Source organism: Podarcis erhardii (genome assembly GCF_964252035.2).
Source record: "Podarcis erhardii genome assembly, chromosome: 11".
NCBI lineage: Eukaryota > Metazoa > Chordata > Lepidosauria > Squamata > Lacertidae > Podarcis > Podarcis erhardii.
The window spans coordinates 1,108,849-1,128,516 of NC_138501.1; the positions used below are offsets into that span (position 1 = coordinate 1,108,849).

At 51.8% G+C, this 19,668-nt stretch overlaps 1 protein-coding gene across 6 annotated transcripts in view; it reads left to right on the forward strand.

The window, feature by feature from the left end:
• The first annotated feature begins 8,315 nt into the window (after positions 1-8,315).
• MAMDC2 (MAM domain containing 2) overlaps positions 8,316-19,668 on the forward strand; it is an 88,397-nt gene continuing 77,044 nt past the window's right edge. For 5 of the 6 annotated variants that reach the window (XM_081880984.1, XM_081880987.1, XM_081880989.1 and 2 more), the window contains exons 1-2: positions 8,316-8,382; positions 8,499-8,615. In XM_081880984.1, coding sequence (XP_081737110.1) covers positions 8,352-8,382; positions 8,499-8,615 — 148 coding nt within the window. In that variant the 5' untranslated portion in view covers positions 8,316-8,351. The remainder of the gene's footprint in view (positions 8,383-8,498; positions 8,616-19,668) is intronic. The other variant, XM_081880985.1, reaches the window with a different exon arrangement.

Below are 19,668 nucleotides of genomic sequence, written 5' to 3' on the forward strand. Positions count from 1 at the left end.
GGAAGGGGAAATTTGGATTATTGTATTAATTTATAATAGTGAAATTGCTTTTTAAAAATAGTGAAAAGGTACTAAGAAAAAATAATCAGAGGAAACCGTTATTAAAGTCTTCCACCACCCCTACATGAACAACACTGGGGCAATTCAGAGAGGCTATTCAATGGCAAATAAAAATCAGCTTGTGAATATTCTCCTAGCAATGACATGAGATGAGTCTTAATTTAAAGGCACAGGGAAAATCTAAATAGCAATTATCTTTTACTATAATAATAAAAATAAAATTTAAAAACTACAAATCAGCTCAGGGCAGGGGGACATAGGAAGACAGCAAAGAAACACTAGATTGCCATGGACTTAGAAATGCTTTTAAGGATACTCTGTAAAAAGTGAGTGAATAAAGGATGGCAATTTGAGAGGAAATGGCTCTTGTAGCACCAGAAGCAACCAGTTCTCCGTCCGATTTCTATGTTTCATTACAGAACCTCAAAGGCCTATTGTAAGGAAAGAGAGATTAGGCTGCAAATGCAGGACTGTGTTTACATATGCACAACTGAGAACTAGATTGCTGCCAGAGATGTGAAATATTTATACACATGCTTTATATTTCAGGTTCTTATCAGTGGAGACTGGGAGATACAGCATATGGCAAACCAGTTTCGATTTCCTGCAAAACATTCAGTTGTTTATCTTAAAAGCCTTTTGAGATAACTTAAAATGTTTGTGAGTTTATCACTCCAAGGCATTGTTGTTTAGTCGTTTAGTCGTGTCCGACTCTTCGTGACCCCATGGACCAGAGCATGCCAGGCACTCCTGTCTTCCACTGCCTCCCGCAGTTTGGTCAGACTCATGTTCGTAGCTTCAAGAACACTGTCCCACCATCTCGTCCTCTGTCGTCCCCTTCTCCTTGTGCCCTCAATCTTTCCCAACATCAGGGCCTTTTCCAGGGAGTCTTCTCTTCTCATGAGGTGGCCAAAGTACTGGAGTCTCAGCTTCAGGATCTGTCCTTCCAGTGAGCACTTAGGGCTGATTTCCTTCAGAATGGATAGGTTTGATCTTCTTGCAGTCCATGGGACTCTCGAGAGTCTCCTCCAGCACCATAATTCAAAAGCATCAATTCTTCGGCGATCAGCTTTCTTTATGGTCCAGCTCTCACTTCCATACATCACTACTGGGAAAACCATAGCTTTAACTATATGGACCTTTGTACAGTAGTATTCCCATGTAATGATGTCTATTTTAAAAGACCCAGGAAGTGATGGATGCTGCGAAGAAGGCTATGCAAAAGAAAGAAAGTATGAGATGGACTCTGTTAAGTTGTGGGTGAACATATCAGACAACACAGCGATTCTTCAAACAGCTCTTGTTTATTCACAGACCAGAACAGAACTGAACTGAAGGGTTCAGCCAGCCTGCTTATAAAGAGCTCCACTAGAACGCAACAGTAACCATTTTCTGTAACTATCCAATCACTGAACGTCACTTTCAATCCCTTATTTGCATATGTGGACCTGAGTGAAAACTATCTACAGTATCCCCCTGCTGGCTCAGGGTGAGAACTTCAGTACATAATAATAATAATAATTATTATTATTATTATTATTATTATTATTTATTATTTATACCCCGCCCATCTGGCTGGGTTTCCCCAGCCACTCTGGGCGGCTTCCAAAAGAATATTAAAATACTGTGATACATCAAACATTAAAAGCTTCCCTAAACAGGGCTGCCTTCAGATGTCTTCTAAAAGTCTGGTAGTTGTTGTTCTCTTTGACATCTGGTGGGAGGGCATTCCACAGGGCGGGTTCCACTACCGAGAAGGCCCTCTGCCTGGTTCCCTGTAACTTGGCTTCTCGCAGTGAGGGAACCGCCAGAAGGCCCTTGGCGCTGGACCTCAGTGTCCGGGTAGAACGATGGGGGTGGAGACGCTCCTTCAGGTATACTGGACCGAGGCAGTTTAGGGCTTTAAAGGTCAGCACCAACACTTTGAATTGTGCTCGGAAACATACTGGGAGCCAATGTAGGTCTTTCAAGACCGGTGTTATATGGTCTCGGCGGCCGCTCCCAGTCACCAGTCTGGCTGCTGCATTCTGGATTAGTTGTAGTTTCTGGGTCACCTTCAAAGGTAGCCCCACGTAGAGCGCATTGCAGTAGTCCATAACACCCCTCCCCACCGAGATAAGGCGTTAGTTACAAGCGTAATGGTTTCCTTATATACAGCACTACACGTAATGGTTCAATTAGGCACAAAAGCATATCGGTTACATTTCACCTACTTCCATTAGATCAACAGTATTACATGTCCAACAACATAGTCCTTTAAATAAGTTGGGCGCTTGGAAACTCTGCCAGACCACTGGGGACTGGTACCCAGGTCCGGGGGGGGGGGCGCCCGATTCTTGCTGAGGCTGTGGCGCGACCCTAGGTGGCGTTGAAACCAAGTCCCCTGGATCCACTGCTGTGGGTGGAACATCCGCAAGTGGAGTTGGCGGAACGTCAGGCACGGCAGTGGTCTGAGTCTGTGGGAAGTCTGGCAGACTCTCTGAAGCGGCTTGGTTCGGCTCCACACCTGTAGTTTGTGACGGAGGTGTAGGTGGAGCCTCACCATCTGTAAGTGTCTGTTCCGGAGCCACGAGCACAGTTGGGGGCACTGCGGTAGTGTCCAAGTCTCCAACCCTGCGCCTAAGCTGGTCTATGTGCCGGCACCACAAACGTCCGTCTTCGAGTGCCACCTGGTATGAGCAAGGTCCAGTGACTCCCACTACTGTGGCTGGCACCTAAGGAATGTCCCCCACAAAGTTCCGGGCAAAGACCTGGTTTCCTGGAACACAGCCTGGGGGTTCGGCCACGGCAAAGTCTGGGTGCAGCCGGTCAAGCGGAGTTCTTAGGCGGCGGCCCATAAGTAGTTTGGCAGGACTCCGCCCTGGGGCCGCATGAGGGGTGACGTGTTGCATGAACAAGTATTCGGTGACCCGCTCTTGCCAGTCTCCCTGGTCCAAGCTCGCCAGTGCCTCTTTTGCCGAGCGCACCATTCTCTCCACTTGCCCACTGATGGATGGATGAAATGATGCCGTTAGGGCATGGCGGATGCCCAGTCCCAAAAGGTACCGCTCAAAACTGCTTGACGTGAACTGCGGTCCGTTGTCGGAGACGAGGACATTAGGACACCCATGCATCGCAAAGAGGCCTCACAGCACCCAGATGACAGCCTTGGTAGTGGTGGAGGGCATCAGGGCCACATCCAGCCATTTGGAATAGGCGTCCACCACTACCATAAAGGTCTGGCCATGAAAGGGGCCAGCCAGATCGATGTGCACCCTCAACCAGGGTGTCTTGGGCGTCTCCCAGGTTTGTCCCTTAGCTGCTGGTGGTGCAGGCCTAGATTCTTGGCACGCTTGACAGATGGAAACCCAGGCAGTGATGGCATCGTGCCACCAGACGTAACACTGAGCCAACGCCTTCATTTTGACGATTCCTGGGTGGCCAACGTGCAGAGCCTCAAGGACGCGTTGACGGAGTCTTTGGGGAATCACGACATGGTCTCCCCACAGCAGACAGCCGCGATGAGCTGAGAGTTCATGTTGTCTGGTTGCGAAGGGCTGGAACTCCAATGCAAAAGGCCCTTGTGGCCACCCCCTCCACGCCCAGTTCAGCACATGGCTAATGGTGCGATCCTGGGCAGATGTGGAGGCCACAGTGGCAGCCGATATAGGCGCTGCTGGAAGATCCTCAATCAGGAGGAGCGATAGAGCAGGAGCCGGGTCTTCCACAAACGCTGAAAGAGGGCAACGGCTGAGGGCGTCAGCATGGCCCATCAATTTCCCCAGGCAATGGACGAGCTGGTGGTGGTAGGCAGCCAGGAAAACAGTCCATCGCAGCATGCGCGGTGAGAGGACCGGTGGAGTTGGTCAATCTCCGGCAAGGAGGCCCAGGAGCGGCTTGTGGTCGGTGATGAGGTTGAAAGTTCTGCCGTAGAGGTATTCATGGAACCTCTTCACTCCAGCCACAAGTGCCAGTGCCTCCTTGTTGAGCTGGCTGTAATTCTGCTCAGTCGGAGATAGCGTCTTGGAAAAGTAGGTGAGCGATACTTCTCTTCCGTCTGGAAAATGGTGACTAAGGACAGCGCCAATGCCAAAAGGTGAGGCGTCGCAGGCAAGGACCAGCGGCCTGGCTTCACTGTACCAGCACACTGTCCGATGAAAGGAAAGCCTTGACCGCGTTGAAGGCTGCCATCTCCCGATGACCCCAGGACCAAGGTGTCTTCGTGCTGAGGAGTCGGTGAAGAGGCTCAGCCACCATGGCTTTATGGGGCAGGAACATGTTCTAAAAGTTCAGCAGGCCCAGGAACGCCTGCAACTCTGTCTTGTTCTTTGGGATGGGGCCTGCTGGATAGCGCGGATCTTCGATGTCGTCGGGTGAAGGCCGGAGGCTTCGGTAAGATAGCCCAGGAACTCCACCTGTGGGATGGCGATCTGGCACTTCTCCTTCTTTACCTTGAGCCCGGCCTCCTGGAACCTGGTCAGCACGGCAAGAAGGCACTCAAACAGCTGCTAGTGTGAATCTGCGGACACCAAGACGCCGCCGAAATACGGCATCATGCCCGGAAGCCCTTGCAGGAGATGCTCCATAAGGCTTTGGAAGATGCCAGGAGCCATACTCACCCCAAACTGCAAATGGCGGCAACGAAATGCCCCTTGGTGGGTGATGATCGTCTGGGCTTCAGCAGCGGCATCATCGACAGGCAGTTGTTGATAGGCTTGGGCAAAGTCCAGCTTAGCGAAGACCTTACCCTCACCCAGGGAATGCAGCAGGTGCTGAACAACAGGAACCGGGTAAGCATGCTGCTGAAGTGCCTTGTTGATCGTGCATTTGTAGTCAGCGCAGATTCTCACCGACCCATCTGGCTTGACAGGCGTGACGATGGGGGTTTCCCACTTGGCGTGGTCAACTGGCTCCAAAACTCCTTGGGCGATCAGCTTGTCCAGTTGATCGTCCACCTTAGTCTTGAGAGCAAAGGGAACCCGGCGTGGCTTTAGCTTGATGGGGGCGACTTGTGGATCAAGGCTAAAGGAGATGGGTGTAGCTGTATATTGACCCAAAGTGCCGTCCAAAACCTCGACAAAGTCTTTGACCAGACCCTCCATCTCTGCGTTAGAGATGTAGTTGATGCCGGTGACTTCCAGGCCGAGGGCATCAAACCAGTCTAGCCCTAGGAGGCTTGGCCACTGCCCTTCGACCACCACCAGTCGGAGCAGGCCTGAAAAATCCTTGAAGGGGATTCGGAACCGGCCAACACCTACCATGGGAATGTCATTTCCCTGGTAGTCTCTCAGGTGTACATGGTGAGAGTCGAGTTGCCTTTTGGACACTCTGGGTACCAGTCTTTTGAGGGTGCTCCACGACACGATGGACAGGGCAGACCTGGTGTTGATCTCCATGTCACACGGAGCTCCTTCAATGAGCACCGTGACGTTCAGCTTGCGTCGCGTATGCGAGTCAGTTTGGCCAATCGTGGTTCCGGACGGGCAGCTGCAGTTGGTGAGAGCGAAACAGCTGTCCTTGGCGGACTGGAGTGAAGCCTTGGACTTGCAAGTTGGTGAAGGGGGGTTGTCGGACAGAGCCGATTGCCAGACCTTAGCGATGTGGCCCCTTCTGGAACACTTCTGACAGATGGCGTCTCTGAATCAACACTTGGCACGGAAATGGTTGCCTCCGCAGCCGGCACATTCCAATTGGCCCTTGGACTTCTGTTTGAACTTCCCGTGCTCTCGTTTTGACTGGTGCACGTCATCATCTTCACTGGAGGATGCCCCGTCACTGCTGGCCTCTTCATGATGCACCGGAACTGGCTTCCTAGCAAGATGTGGGCTGCTGGCCTTGCGGATCTCCTGGGCGGAGCGTTCAGCAGCTTCCGAGGCCACAGCCTCCTCAATGGCTTTCTGCAGCATGAGGTCTGGCTTGGCGAGGAGACGCCGTTGCAGACGGATGTCCCAGACCCCGCAGGCGATTCAATCCATCAGGGCATCGTCTAAGTCTCGGAACTTGCAGTGCATTGCAGCCTGTCGGAGGGCGGTGGTGTAGTTGTTGATTGACTCCCCCTCTGCCTGGTTCCGGTGGTAGAACGCATGGCGGGCCGGGCAGCAATCTTAATAATAATAATAATAATAATTTTTATTTATACCCCACCCTCCCTAGCCAATGCCGGGCTCAGAGCGGCTTACAAGCAATAATAAAAACAAGTTGAATGAATACAACTTAAAAACAAAATTAAAATACAACAATTAAAATATTGAAATATTGAAATATTAAAATGTAGCCTCATTGCAGGAGCAGAGGAAAGGAAAAAAGAGAGCGAGGGAATCAAATTGGCTCCAAGCCAAAGGCCAGACCGAACAACTCTGTCTTACAGGCCCTGCGGAAAGAAATCAGATCCTGCAGGGCCCTGGTCTCATGAGGCAGAGCGTTCCACCAGGCTGGGGCCAGAGTTGAAAAGGCCCTGGCTCTGGTTGAAGCCAATCTAACTTCCTTAGGGCCCGGGACCACTAGGGTGTTGCTATTTATGGATCTTGAGGCTCTCCGTGGGGCATACCGGGAGAGGTAGGTACAAGGGTCCTAGGCCATTAAGGGCTTTAAAGGTCAAAAGCAGCACCTTAAATCTGACCCTGTACTCTACCGGGAGCCAGCGCAGTTTGAAAAGCACTGGGTGAATATGCTTCCATGGCAGAGACCCCATGAGGAGCCTCGCTGCAGCATTCTGCACCCTCTGAAGTTTCTGGGTCAGCTTCAAGGGCAGCCCTGCGTAGAGCGAATTACAGTAGTCATGCCTGCAGATGACCGTCGCATGGATCCCTGTGGCCAAGTCGGGGCGGGAAAGGTAAGGGACCAACTGCTTGATGCGGCGAAGGTGGAAAAATGTCGCCTTGGCTGTTGCTGTAACTTGCGATGGCACTAATTGGGCCCCCGCAAGAGAAGGAGTTGGTCCCTCATCCCCATGCCATCCCGACCCAGCCATAGGACCTCTGTCTTTGAAGGATTTAGTTTCAATCGGCTCCCACGAAACCATCCAGCCACAGCTTCCAAGCATCTGTTCAGTGTGTTTGGGGCCGAGTCGGCTTGGACGGCTTTGGCGCATAGTGGTTGCAGAGCTTCTCTTGAATCGTGTCCCATGGCGCTGCCTGGACTGCTTGAGGCGTAACCAATGCTTGGGCCGTCTCGAACACCTTGTGCCCATAGAGGCTGAGGAATAGGCCTCACTTCCGCTCCTGTGATACTTCTGTCAGCTCGTTGGCTTGGAGGTAGCAGTCAAACTGAGGGAGGTAGGAGTCCCATGATTCAGAGGCTGGCGCAAATGGCAGTAGAGGCACAAGTGAAGCCATAATTCCGATGCCGGCGTGAAGGGCGATGGCTGGAAGACAGTACTCTAGCCAGAACAGTCAACTCCGAATTGGTTCTGTTCAGTGATTTCGCTCAGTGATTCAGCTCAGTGATTCAGCTCAGTTCAGAGGATGGCCGCATCTGGCTGTGCTCTGATGTCCATTGATCCCACCTTCGTCACCAGTGTTAAGTTGTGGGTGAACATATCAGACGACACAGCGATTCTTCAAACAGCTCTTGTTTATTCACAGGCCAGAACAGAACTGAAGGGTTCCGCCAGCCTGCTTATATAGAGCTCCACCACAATGCAACAGTAACCATTTTCTGTAACTATCCAATCACTGAACGGCACTTTCAATCCCTTATTTGCATATGTGGACCTGAGTGAAAACTATCTACAGTATCCCCCTGCTGGCCCAGGGTGAGAACTTCAGTACATAGCAGACTCTACAAAGGTTGAAAAGAAAGGCATGAAACCGAGAGGATGCTCTCGAACAAGCGGCCCCATGAAGTGGCGTGGAAGGCCCCCCCTCCCCGCAGAGGCGCAGGCCAAGCCGGGCTGCAAGTCCTCCGAGCCCCCGCCCGCCCGCCCGCCCGCCCGGGAAGTGGCGTTTCCTCCGGGAAGTGCTGCCATTCCCAGCCCCGCGTCGACCCTGCACTTCTGGGGCACTGGCGGGGGGGGGGGCCGCGTGCTGGACAGGCAGCTGGACTCCGGCCCCGGGGCTGCGCAGCCCCCAGGGAGACCTGGGCAGGGCCTCCGTCCCTGGGCGGGCGCCTCGCCGCCGGCCGGCCGGGCAGCAGCTGCTGGGCTGGCGGGCCGCCTTCCTCCTCCCGCCGCCGAGCCAAGCTCAGCCCTCTTCCCTCCTCCGCCCCCTCCAGCCCGCCCGCCCGCCGGCCTTTTAACGCCGCTTCCCCTCGGGGCGGGCCAGCCTTTCCTCGCCGCCGCCGCCGCCGCGCCTCTCCTTCCTCCGAGGGACGCGATGCTGCTGCTGGGTCTCCTCGCGGTGCAAGGTAAGCAGGTGCGAGAGAGCCGGCCCGAGGGCCGCCGCCGCCGCTCTCCCCCGGGCCGAGCTGGGGCTCCTCCGGGCTCCTCCCGCCGACTGAGCGCGCTCGCTTTGTCCCCGCAGCCTTGCGCGTCTCCGGAGCGCTGCGCCTCCCGCCCGCCGGCTCGTGCGCCTTCGACGGCAGCGCCTGTGGCTACGCGTCCGAGCCGGCGACCCTGCCGTGGACCCTGAGCGAGGAAGGTAAGGAAGATGCTCCCGGCTCCCGCTCTGCCTCTCCGGCTCAAAGATGGCAGAGGAAGGGACCGACCTCTCGCTTCCCCGTTGCGAAGCCTCCGAGAAGAGACGCCTGGTCGAAGCCGGAGAGAAAGCCGCGCCAAGGCGCCTCAGGGACCCCCGGGCAGCTTCCCCCGGGAAAACCCCTACAGCTCTGCTTAAGCCATACAAGAAGAGCGCAGACTAGATCCCATCCAAGGGCTAAGCTAACGAAAATGCTTTGGGAACTTCAGAGCACTAGTCTGCTGTCAGGCAGCTGCAGGTTTAAAAAGTTTAAAGAAAGTTTTCAAAAGCCCTCTTTAGTTGTTCAGTACAAAGCACATGAAGGAGCACCCAAGACTGCTCCAGGGGGCTCGGCCTCCAGACACTGACATACATTTTGGGGGGGGGGTATTAATATTTGCTGAAATAATTTGAATTACCTATAAAGAAGTAAAGTGATGCAGAAAAAAGAAAAAAAAGGGGGAAAGTGTAGATTCATGTCAGCTGTGCTGCATCATTTGGAAAGAGAGACTAGTGAATGTGCAGATGCACATAAGTAGGGTTTCCTTCAACTCGGAGGGAAAGGTTACTGTGTGCACATTGGCATCTAGCTAATGCTTTTTTGGAAGTCCCTTTCAAATGTCTGAAAAGGGTGAAAATCCTTTGCAGAATAAAAGATTATTTATGACATACATACACACAAAGTGAAACCAACAAAACATCCTCAAATCCAAACAGAGAAAAATAAAAGCAGCAGAAAAAATACCACCAGTACTCTCCAGAAAAGAATGTATACCCAAAAGCTAGGTGGAATGAGTGTTTCTGCTTTTTGAAACCTGTTTCCAGGGAAAGCCTGGAGCTACCAGTGAAAAGGCCCTGCTCCAAGTACAAGAGTGGCTGGTGAAACTCAGCCAGATGGGCGGGGTATATATTATTATTATTATTATTATTATTATTATTATTATTATTATTATTATTATTTCGTTCTGGAGGTCCATTCTTAACCTGAAACTGTTCTTAACCTCAGGTAACACTTTTGCTAATGGGGCCTCCTGCTGCCGCCGCACAATTTCTGTTTTCATCCTGAAGCAAAGTTCTTAACCCGAGGTTAAGAGGTTCAGTCTGTAACCTGAAGCGTCTGTAATCCGAGGTACCACTGTATTTGAAAGTGTTATGCAACCTGACTGCTACAAAAGTGTTGTTGTCTGCTGTGGAGGGACAAGTTGGTGGTGAGGTTTGGGCTGTTTGGCAGAACCAGTGGGAAAACCAAGTTGGCTCTGTCAGCGCCTCCCCATGGCCCTGGCTCCTCCTCCTCCTCCTCCTCCTCCTCCTCAGTACCATCCAGGTAGGCAGGTGTGGGGAGCCTCTGGCCCTTCAAATGTCGCAGAGGTACCCTTGCTAGCATCCCTGGCCACTGGCTATGCTTCCTGGGGCTGATGAGAGATGCAATTCCGCAAGCTCTGGAGGGCTAAAGGTTCCCCACACCTGAGGCAAGCTATGGCAACGCCAGGGTCAGAAGATGTGCCCCACCATACTGGCCGCTACTGCTCTTCTGTGGGCCTGAAGAGAGACCCAGGCAGGACCATAGTGGGGGCTCGGGGGCCATAGCCCCGGGCACACAACTTTTAGGGAGAGCAAGCCAGGCGCCCACACACAGGGATCCCTGTCCTACCCTGCCCCACCTGGTTCTGGGGGTCTCTGGGCCCCAGAGCCCAGTCTGGCCTCACCTCTGTGTCCCCAGGCCCCTCACTGGAGGGCTGCCTGGCCAGCGTTGGGGGAGAGTTGCCTCCAAGGGCCACGTCTGCCAGTCGGGCTCCTCCCTGTGCAGACAGGCTGGCAGTGCACCGCCGCCCCTCTAGGCTCCGGTGGCAAGGGCTGGGCTGGCACGGTGGGTTCTGTTCACCCTCCGTGTCCCGCACCTGCCCGGCATGTGTGTGTACGCTGCCCCAGGTGCCAGCGAGCGACGCAACACTGCTGGTCCCAGAGACAGGGAGGTCGGTCTGGAAGGCTGCATTTCACCCTTAGGCCTGGGCTTCCCCAGCTCTGTTCTAGAGACTGACATGGGATTGCTCTGAATTGATGCACTTGTATTGTACTGTTTCAGACATTTATTGTACTTTATTTTAAGGACAGTTCAAGTAGATGCCTCATAAATGAATGTATTTTTTATTTTAAAAACCTGGTGCAAGCCATTTATTTATTTATTTATTTTATGAACCTCTTCCCATGAGAAATCCCAAAGCAATTTTCAATAAACTAACCTATATAAAATAGTTACATAAAGAAAACAGTTAAAGAATTCCATATATAAGGACAATTTTAAAAATGTAAATATAGAGAGGATACGCGGATAAAGAATCTAAATTCCAGACTGAAATAATAAACAATGATTACAAAATTCTTTCTAAAACGTATAATATGCTATTAGAGTATAACCTGATAGATGAGGAAGTGAAGTCTGTGATGATTCATTGGGCAAGGGACATCGGCCATAATATATATTATGAAGAATGGGAGAAACTCTGGAAAAAAAACCTTAAATTTACAGCTTGCATAACGTTAAAAGAGAACCTCATGAAGATGTTTTACCGTTGGTATATAACACCTGCAAAATTAGCAAAAATATATAAAACTTGTAATAAATGCTGGAAATGCAGGGAAAAAGAGGGATCCTTCTTCCATATGTGGTGGGACTGCAGAAAGGTCAAAGGCTTTTGGGAAAGTGTATATAATGAAATGAAAAGTATATTAAGATATAACTTTGGGAAAAAGCCGGAGGCTTTTCTGTTAGGCCTAGCAGGAAGTGATATAAAGAACAATGACAGTAAATTCTTCCAATATGCAACAACGGCTGCAAGGGTCTTATTGGCTCAAAATTGGAAACAACAGAACATACCGACGCTTGAGGAATGGAGAGCAAAACTACTAGAATACGCGGAGATGGACAGATTGACGGGGAAAATTAGATATTTAAAAGACCAAAGGTTCATTGAGGACTGGGGGAAATTTGTGGAATATCTGGAAAATATAAGTGAAGGTCAGATAACGCTAGTTGGGTTTAAAAAAGCTCTGTGAAAAGGTTGGAATATTGTCTAAAGAGAAAAAGAAGGAAAGAGAAAATAATGTCAATATAAGCTAGGATTTGTGTGAATTTGTTAAATTAGGGTATGGATGATTTCAGGGGAAGCTGAAGGAAGTCTTATAGAAAGAAATCTGTGATAACAAGGTGTAAACTGTTTTATTTTCTTGTTTGTTATGATTTAAAAACAATAAAAATTATGCGAGAAAAAAATAAAAATAAAATAAAAATGTAAATATAGAAAGTTTAAAACAACAACACCACATACATTAACATCAATTCAAATCCAAGACAGGTACCATCTTTAGGAGGCCTTGAAAAGACAATAGAGAAGACAACTGTCAAATATACAGTGGGCGCCATCAGGACCAGGTGGAAAAGACGAGAGGACTCTTAACCTTAACTCTTCTCTCAACCCAGAGTGTGGCAGCTGGAGAAAGGTGAATTCCTGAGTTCTTTAAGAAAGGAGTGGAAAGTAAAACAGCCAATTGTAAGAGTCTAAGGTACTACTGCAGTTGGAATGTTTCACCTCAGAAAAGGAAATTGAGTTCTGGTCCTGTAATGGTTCTAGGGGTTGCTCGTGCGTAAGCCGGTGCAAACACCTGGCTGGGTTGCCTGAGTGAACCTTTTCTGTCCGGACAGCCACTCACCCGTGGCTGTCTCAATCGCTGGCAGAATCCGTCAGTGGGCGTTTCTTAAACTTCTTCCAGCAAAGAAGTTCTTTGACGCCTAGTCTCCTCCTACTCTCTCTGCGCGAAAGCCTTCTGCGCAAGGAGGGCGTAGGCAGCGGAGGACCCTTACTCTCCCCGCTGGTCCCCGGCAAGGAGTCATGGGACCACCTCGCTGCTTCCCCCATCTGCCCCCCTTCTCCACTGGTGCTATGCTGATTCTCTTTCCCAGAAGATGGGCTGCCTCTCCCAATCCCGGGACACTCTCTGGAATCCCTCTGGATTTTGCTCTTTCCCTCCAGCACTGATGGCAGTTCCCTGACATCCACCTCCTCCTCAGGACCCCCCTCACCCCTGACGTGATCTTCCGATACCACCTCCTCTCTCTCCTCGGTCGACGATGCGGGGAATCCCCTGAAGGAACTGTCATCATCATCTTCATCACCAGCCTCCCATCCGCTCGGATCTCTTCCCGCTGGTTGAACCTCCCAGTCTGATCCTTCTCCCTCGGACACTTCCCCTCCCTCCTCTTCAGAGGCAGGAAAACCCACAAAGTCCCCTTCGTCGTCTGTGGGCCCAAATTCTTCCTCCCAGAATCTAGCTAATGGTTTGGGCTTATCCGGGAACAAACCGTGGAATTCTTCCACCAGATACCCGTCAGTGATTGATTCAGGAGGGACCCAAGTGTTTTCAGCCCTGGGTTCCCCCTCTCAGGCTACCAAGTACTCTACCTGGCGATCTCGCCACCTTGAATCGAGTATTTCTGTGGCTTCGTTACAGTGTTCCCTCTCCTCTACCCACGGGTGGGTGGTAACCCCTCCCTCCCATCCCAGGACTTCCCGCCCCTCCCTGTAAGGTGAAAGTAGGGACCTATGGAACACTGGATGTATCTTCATGCTGTCAGGCAACTTGAGTTTAAATGCCACTGGGTTAACCTGCTGTATTACCTCAAAAGGCCCCAGCCGCCTAGGCTGCAACTTCTTGCACCCTCCCTTTAGGGGCAACCCTTGGGATGACAACCACACCCGGTCTCCCACCCGTATGGCCTCCCCCTCCCGACGGTGCCTGTCCGCCTGCCTCTTGTAAACTTCCTTGGCCCGCTCCAAGTTCAGCCTGAGTTGCTGGTGTAAGGCCTCCATTTCCTCCACAAATTGCTCAGCCACAGGTACACTCCATCCTTCCTCCCCCCTCCCTGGGAAGGCCCTGGGGTGACACCCATAATTGGCCATGAAAGGGCTCATTCCCGTGGACACGTGTTCAGCGTTATTGTACGCAAATTCAGCCAAAGCTAATTTCTCTACCCAATCGTTCTGTCTCTCGCTGACATAGCAGCGTAGGTACTGCTGGAGTATACCGGTCGCTCTCTTGGCTTGTCCATTGGTTTCTGGGTGCCTCGCCGTCGAGAAGCTCACCTCGACCTGTAGCAAGCTCATGAGTCTCCGCCAGAACCGGGAAGTAAATTGTTTCCCGCGATCCGAGATTACCCTCAAGGGATCCCCATGCAGTCTAAAAATGTGGTCCACAAACAGTCTGGCTGTCTCCTCTGCCGTAGCTTCATGCGAGCAAGCTACGAAATGGCACATTTTAGTCAGTAGATCGACCACTACCATGACCGCTGTCTTTCCCCTTGACTTGGGCAGATATGTCATAAAATCGATGGACACCACCTCCCAGGGCCTTTCCGGTGTAGGTAAGGGTTTTAGTAGCCCCGCGGGGACAGCCCTTTCCCCCTTTGCCCTCTGGCATCAGTTGCACCCTCGTACATATTCTCATACGTCTTCCCTCACCTTTGGCCACCAGAACTGCCTGGTGACAAGTAGCATGGTCTTGTGCTGTCCAAAGTGCCCAGCTGTTGGGTTGTCATGGAGTTGTCTAAGTACCTTCCCCCTCAAAGTCTCCCCTGGTACATACAGCGCTCCCTTATAGTACAGTAGCCCTTCCTTTTAGTACAGTAGCCCTTCCTCCATTGGAAGTACAGTAGCCCTTTAGTACAGTAGCCCTTCCTTATAGTACAGTAGCCATTCTTCCATTGTTTCCCTTTCCATTCCTGAGTTCCCTGATTTTTGTCTGAGCAAACTCATCGTCTCTAGTGAGCCCTGCCAGTTCTCATTTCCCAACCAACGCTCCCCCCCACACCCACCGGTCCTCAGGGAACACGTGCCTGGTCTCTGGTGGCCCCTCTCCTTCCATGTACTCCGGTTTCCAGGAGAGAGCATCTGCCCTTACATTTTCCTCTCCCGGCACATATCGTATTTCGAAGAAAAACTTGGCGAACTCCTGGGCTCATCTGATCTGTCTCTGGTTGTTCACTCGCACGGTCTGCCAGTACTCCAAGTTCTTGTGGTCAGTTCAGACCTGGATCTTGTGCCGCGCCCCTATCAATAGATGTCTCCATTGCCAAAATGCCGCATAGATCGCAAGCAATTCTCGGTCATACACCGTGTAGTTTTGCTCCGACTTGCTCAGCTTCCTAGAGAAAAAGGCACATGGCCTCCAGTTCTGCTTGGCCCCGGGCTGCAAAAGTACCGCTCCAATCGCGCGGTCGGACGCGTCCGTCTCCAGTCTCATGGGTTTCTCCGGATCCATGTGCAGGAGCTGCTCTTCCGAGGCGAACGCCTTCTTCAATTTCTCAAAGGATTGCTGCACATCCTCTGTCTACGCGAACTTCTTTTTGCTACTAAGACAATCCGTTATGGGCGCTGTCAAGTGAGCGAAGTTCTTTATGAACTTCCTGTAGAAGTTGCTGAAGCCTAGGAACCTCTGCACATCCTTTCTGTTTTGGGGGGCTTTCCATTCCAGCACTGCCTTCACCTTGCCCAGATCCATGGCTAGTCCTTTGTCTGACAACCTGTACCCCAGGAACTTGACTTCCCTGGCGTGGAATTGGCATTTTTCCAGCTTGACCCACAACTGATGCTTCTTCAATCTCTGTAGCACCTCCCTGACGTCTCTGACATGTTGCGTTTCATTGTCCGAATAGATTAAGACGTCATCCAAAAAGGCTAAGCAATTCTTGTACAGCAGGGGCCCCAACACGTGGTGCATGAAGGCTTGAAAGCAGGCGGACCCCGATTGTAATCCAAATGGCATGACTAAGTACTCAAAAGCCCCCAGGGGGTGAACATGGTCGTTTTCCATTCGTCCCCCTCCCTTATCCGAATCAGATTGTATGCTCCCCTGAGGTCCAGCTTTGTAAAAATCTTCCCCTGCCTCACACATGTCAAAATATCGTCAATCCTGGGCATTGGGAAAGTCACGGGTTCCGACACCAGGTTTATGGCCCTATAATCCACAATTAATCTGGGCTGATTAGTCTCTTTTTTGTCCACAAAGAACACTGGACTGCCCCCCACCGCCTTTGATTCCCTTATGAAACCTCTCTTTAGGTTCTTGTCAATAAACTGCCGCAACTCCTGCATCTCCCGGTCGGACATGGCATACAGCTTACCCACCGGTAACTGAGCCCCTGGAAGCAGGTTGATTTGGCAGTCAAATGGCCTGCGGGGGGGGGGCAGTCTGTCTGCCTCCCTCTCGCTGAAGACCTCCTTCAAATCAGCATATTGTGGGGGCACCTCCTTTTTTTGCTCCAGGGCCACCCCAGCCACCCTGGCCACAGTCATTCTTGGTTCCTTCCCTCCCAGACAGTGTTCTAAGCAGTAAGCTGACCCAAAGGTGACCGACCGCTGATGCCATGACACCACTGGGTCATGTATTGCCAGCCAGCACATTCCCAGTATTATTGGGGGTCCTGCCAGCGTGGCCACGTGAAAGGCAATGGTTTCCGTGTGCCTGGAGACCCTCATTCGCATTGGCGGTGTCTGGTGTGTCACTTCCCCTCCCAGGAGTTCCCTGCCATCGAGGGTGATCACCTGCAAGGGAAAATCTAGTGGCGACAGGTGGAGCTGGTGCTCCAGAGTGAAGTCTCTGCTGAAGAAATTACACGAGCTGCCAGAATCTAGCAGCTCTTCCACTTTGACGGTGTGCCCGTTTGGGAGTTCTAGCACCACCTCTATGGCTATAGCTGCCTTGGGAGGGTCAGGCTGGGGCACTTCTATTGGTTGCTGGCCTGGCTGCTCCCCTGCTGGTTGGCAGCCAGGCTTTGTCATTTCCCTGCACCAGCCCTTCTCGTTGTGGCCTGCAGCCCCCATCATGCCTTGCCAGGCTTTTCGTTGAGGGCAGACCTTTGCAAAACGTCCCGGTCGCTGACAGAGGAAACACTTCTTGGTAGTATTCCACTCCTTCCCCTCCCTTTTCCGGCCTTTGCCAGCGTTTGAAACTTCGCGCGCGCGCGCGCCCCATCAATTTCCATTGGCTCCGCCGCCTGGGAAGGCTCCCTCAGCATCTCCAGAATGCGGTTGCCATGGAAACGTTACGCCCTTATCTCCCACTTCTCCTGAGCCCACACTTCCTGGCGTACACCGATCGCAAGCACAGTCTTTGTGAGTTCATCCATCGACCGCAGGCGGGGCGCTCGGGACAACTCGTCTTTCACTTCGGGGTCCAAACCCGCTTCAAACAACATTTGTACTGGTTCAGAGTCCAGATCCCACCCGAGCTTCTGGACTAACATCGCAAAACGCGACCAGTAGTCTCTGACGGACAGGCCCCCCTGCTTGCACCCCATCAGCTCCCTCCGTGTCACACTTTGCTCCACCTCGCTGGAGTACATTGCGTCCAATGCCAGGTAGAATTTCTTAAGATCTTTCAATGCATCATTCTGTGTCGCCATTAGGGGCCTGATCCATTCGCGTTCCCCATCCTGCAGATGTCCAACAATGTAAGCCACCCTCTCCCCGTCATCCACAAAGTCATTTTTCTGCAATTCCAAAGCGTATTCAATTTCCGTTCGGAAGGCATTTTAGTCTTGGGGCTTTCCACCAAACTTGTGTACTAGCCCAGGGACCTTCCTCCCTATCGGGGTGCATCCTGAGCCCGTCTCTCCTCCAGCCGCGCAGACAGGGTAGCGACATGCGCCTCCAGGTCTCGGTTCCTCTCGACCAGACCTCGCACCATGACTTCTTGCTCTGTCTCTCCGGACGGCCCTGTTTGGCTCATCATGCTGCCTCTCCGAGGCTGCGCACAAGCAACGTCAGGGACTGACGGATTGCTGTAATGGTTCTAGGGGTTGCTCATGCGTAAGCCGGTGCAAACACCTGGCTGGGTTGCCTGAGTGAACCTTTTCTGTCCGGACAGCCACTCACCCGTGGCTGTCTCAATCGCTGGCAGAATCCATCAGTGGGCGTTTCTTAAACTTCTTTCAGCAAAGAAGCTCTTTGACGCCTAGTCTCATCCTACTCTCTCCGCGCGCAAGCCTTCTGCGCAAGGAGGGAGTAGGCAGCGGAGGACCCTTACTCTCCCCGCTGGTCCCTGGCAAGGAGTCATGGGACCGCCTCACCACTTCCCCCATCTGCCCCCCTTCTCCACTGGTGCTACGCTGATTCTCTTCCCCAGAAGATGGGCTGCCTCTCCCAGTCCCGGGACGCTCTCTGGAATCCCTCTGGATTTTGCTCTCTCCCTCCGGCACTGATGGCAGTTCCCTGACAGGTCCCCTTGCCTCAAAAAGCAGCTCTCCAGTGAGGCATGGCAGCAACATGCGGAACACTTCTGTTTAGAGAAAAGTTAGTAAGAGAAGACATGATAGAGGTGAATGAATTGTGCAGTAAGATGAAAGTGCTCTCTCTGTCTCTCATAATACTGGAACGTGGGGACACCAAGAAGGCTGAATGTTGGAGGTATCAGGACAAAGAAAGTGTTTAGCATGTAGCTGGACTATAGAATTCACTCGCACAAGAGGTGGTGATGGCCAGCAGCTTGAATGGCTATAAACGATTAGACAAATCCATGGAGGATAAGGCTGTAAGTGGCTGTTCCACTTTTGGAGGCAGTGTGATCTCCATAGACCAGGTTCCGGGAGTTGCAGTCAGATCCTGCTTGCAGGCTTTCCATCAGCATGTGGTTGGTCACTGCACACCGAATGCTGGACTACATGGGCCACTGGCCCGATCCATAGAGACCGTTAAGCATTAGCAAGTAGTGTAGCGGTGTAAACAATAAAATTGCAAAAAAGAAGACAGGTAAAAACAGTTTTCCAAAAGACATTTGGTGCCTCCTTGAGTCAACTCATCCTTCTGGGAAAGCCTGTAGAAATAGGAGAGTTGTGTTTCCTATTAATCTCTCAGTAGTATGCAACCATGTCAGAAGCACAGAATCTATACCAGTTACCGTATTGGCCCGAATATAAGCTGCACCCACAAATAAGCCGCACCTTGAAAAATGAAGGGGGGGGGAAGGGAAAAACCCCCACAATACCAAGGCTGCTTCCTGGCGAGGAGCCACACCGCTTTGCCGGCTTTGCCCTCCCCACTTCTTTCCGGCAGCTCAGGGGAGGCTGGGGAGCGGTGGGCGGCCGCACTCCCAGGCTGCTTCCTGGGGGCTGCACAACTCCCCCCCCCCCCGGAGCAGTCTGGGAGCGCAGGGCAAAGGCGCGCAGCCTGCCACTGGAGATAAGGGGGGGGGCTGCCAGCAAAGCAGCGTGGCTCCCCCGCTTCCCCCTTCATTTCCAAGGCTTTTGGGAGGCGCTGGAGTAGAGAGTAGCCACGCTCCTGGGCTGCTTCCTGGGGGGGGGGCGCACCACTTTGCTGATGACATAAGGTCCCGAATATAAGCCGATGCGGGTGGCGCTGTGGTCTAAACCACTGAGCCTCTTGGGCTTGCCAATCAGAAGGTCGGTGGTTCGAATCCCACAACGGGGTGAGTTCCTGTTGTTTGGTCCTTGCTCCTGTCAACCTAGCAGTTCGAAAGCACATCAAAGTGCAAGTAGATAAACAGGTACCGCTCCGGTGGGAAGGTAAACGGCATTACCTCCGAATTGCCAACCTTCCAATCAGCAAGCCCTAGGCTCTGTGGTTTAGACCACAGCGCCACCCACATCCCTTAAGGATATTGCTTAAGGATGTTCAAATACTGAATGAACATAACAAGGCAAATTGTCTTATTATTCTTAAACTTGCACTGAATCGTTCAGTAAAATTAGATGGGCAGATGTGTCCTGGTTTTAAAAACATGACTGATTTTGTTTTGTTTTCTTCTCTAGTCAGGAATATAATCTGAGATCTGCTGATTTGCCAGTTTGCTAGTGCTGGAGATAGGTTGCAATAGATGGGCAGCTTGCAAAATAGACCTTGTGTATTATGCCATACTTATTTCTCCAGAGTTTAGTGATGTGAGCTGTGGGGGAAATTATGTGTTTTGTGTCCTTTTGTGTGTGTGCCTCCAGTTTATGGGCACATCT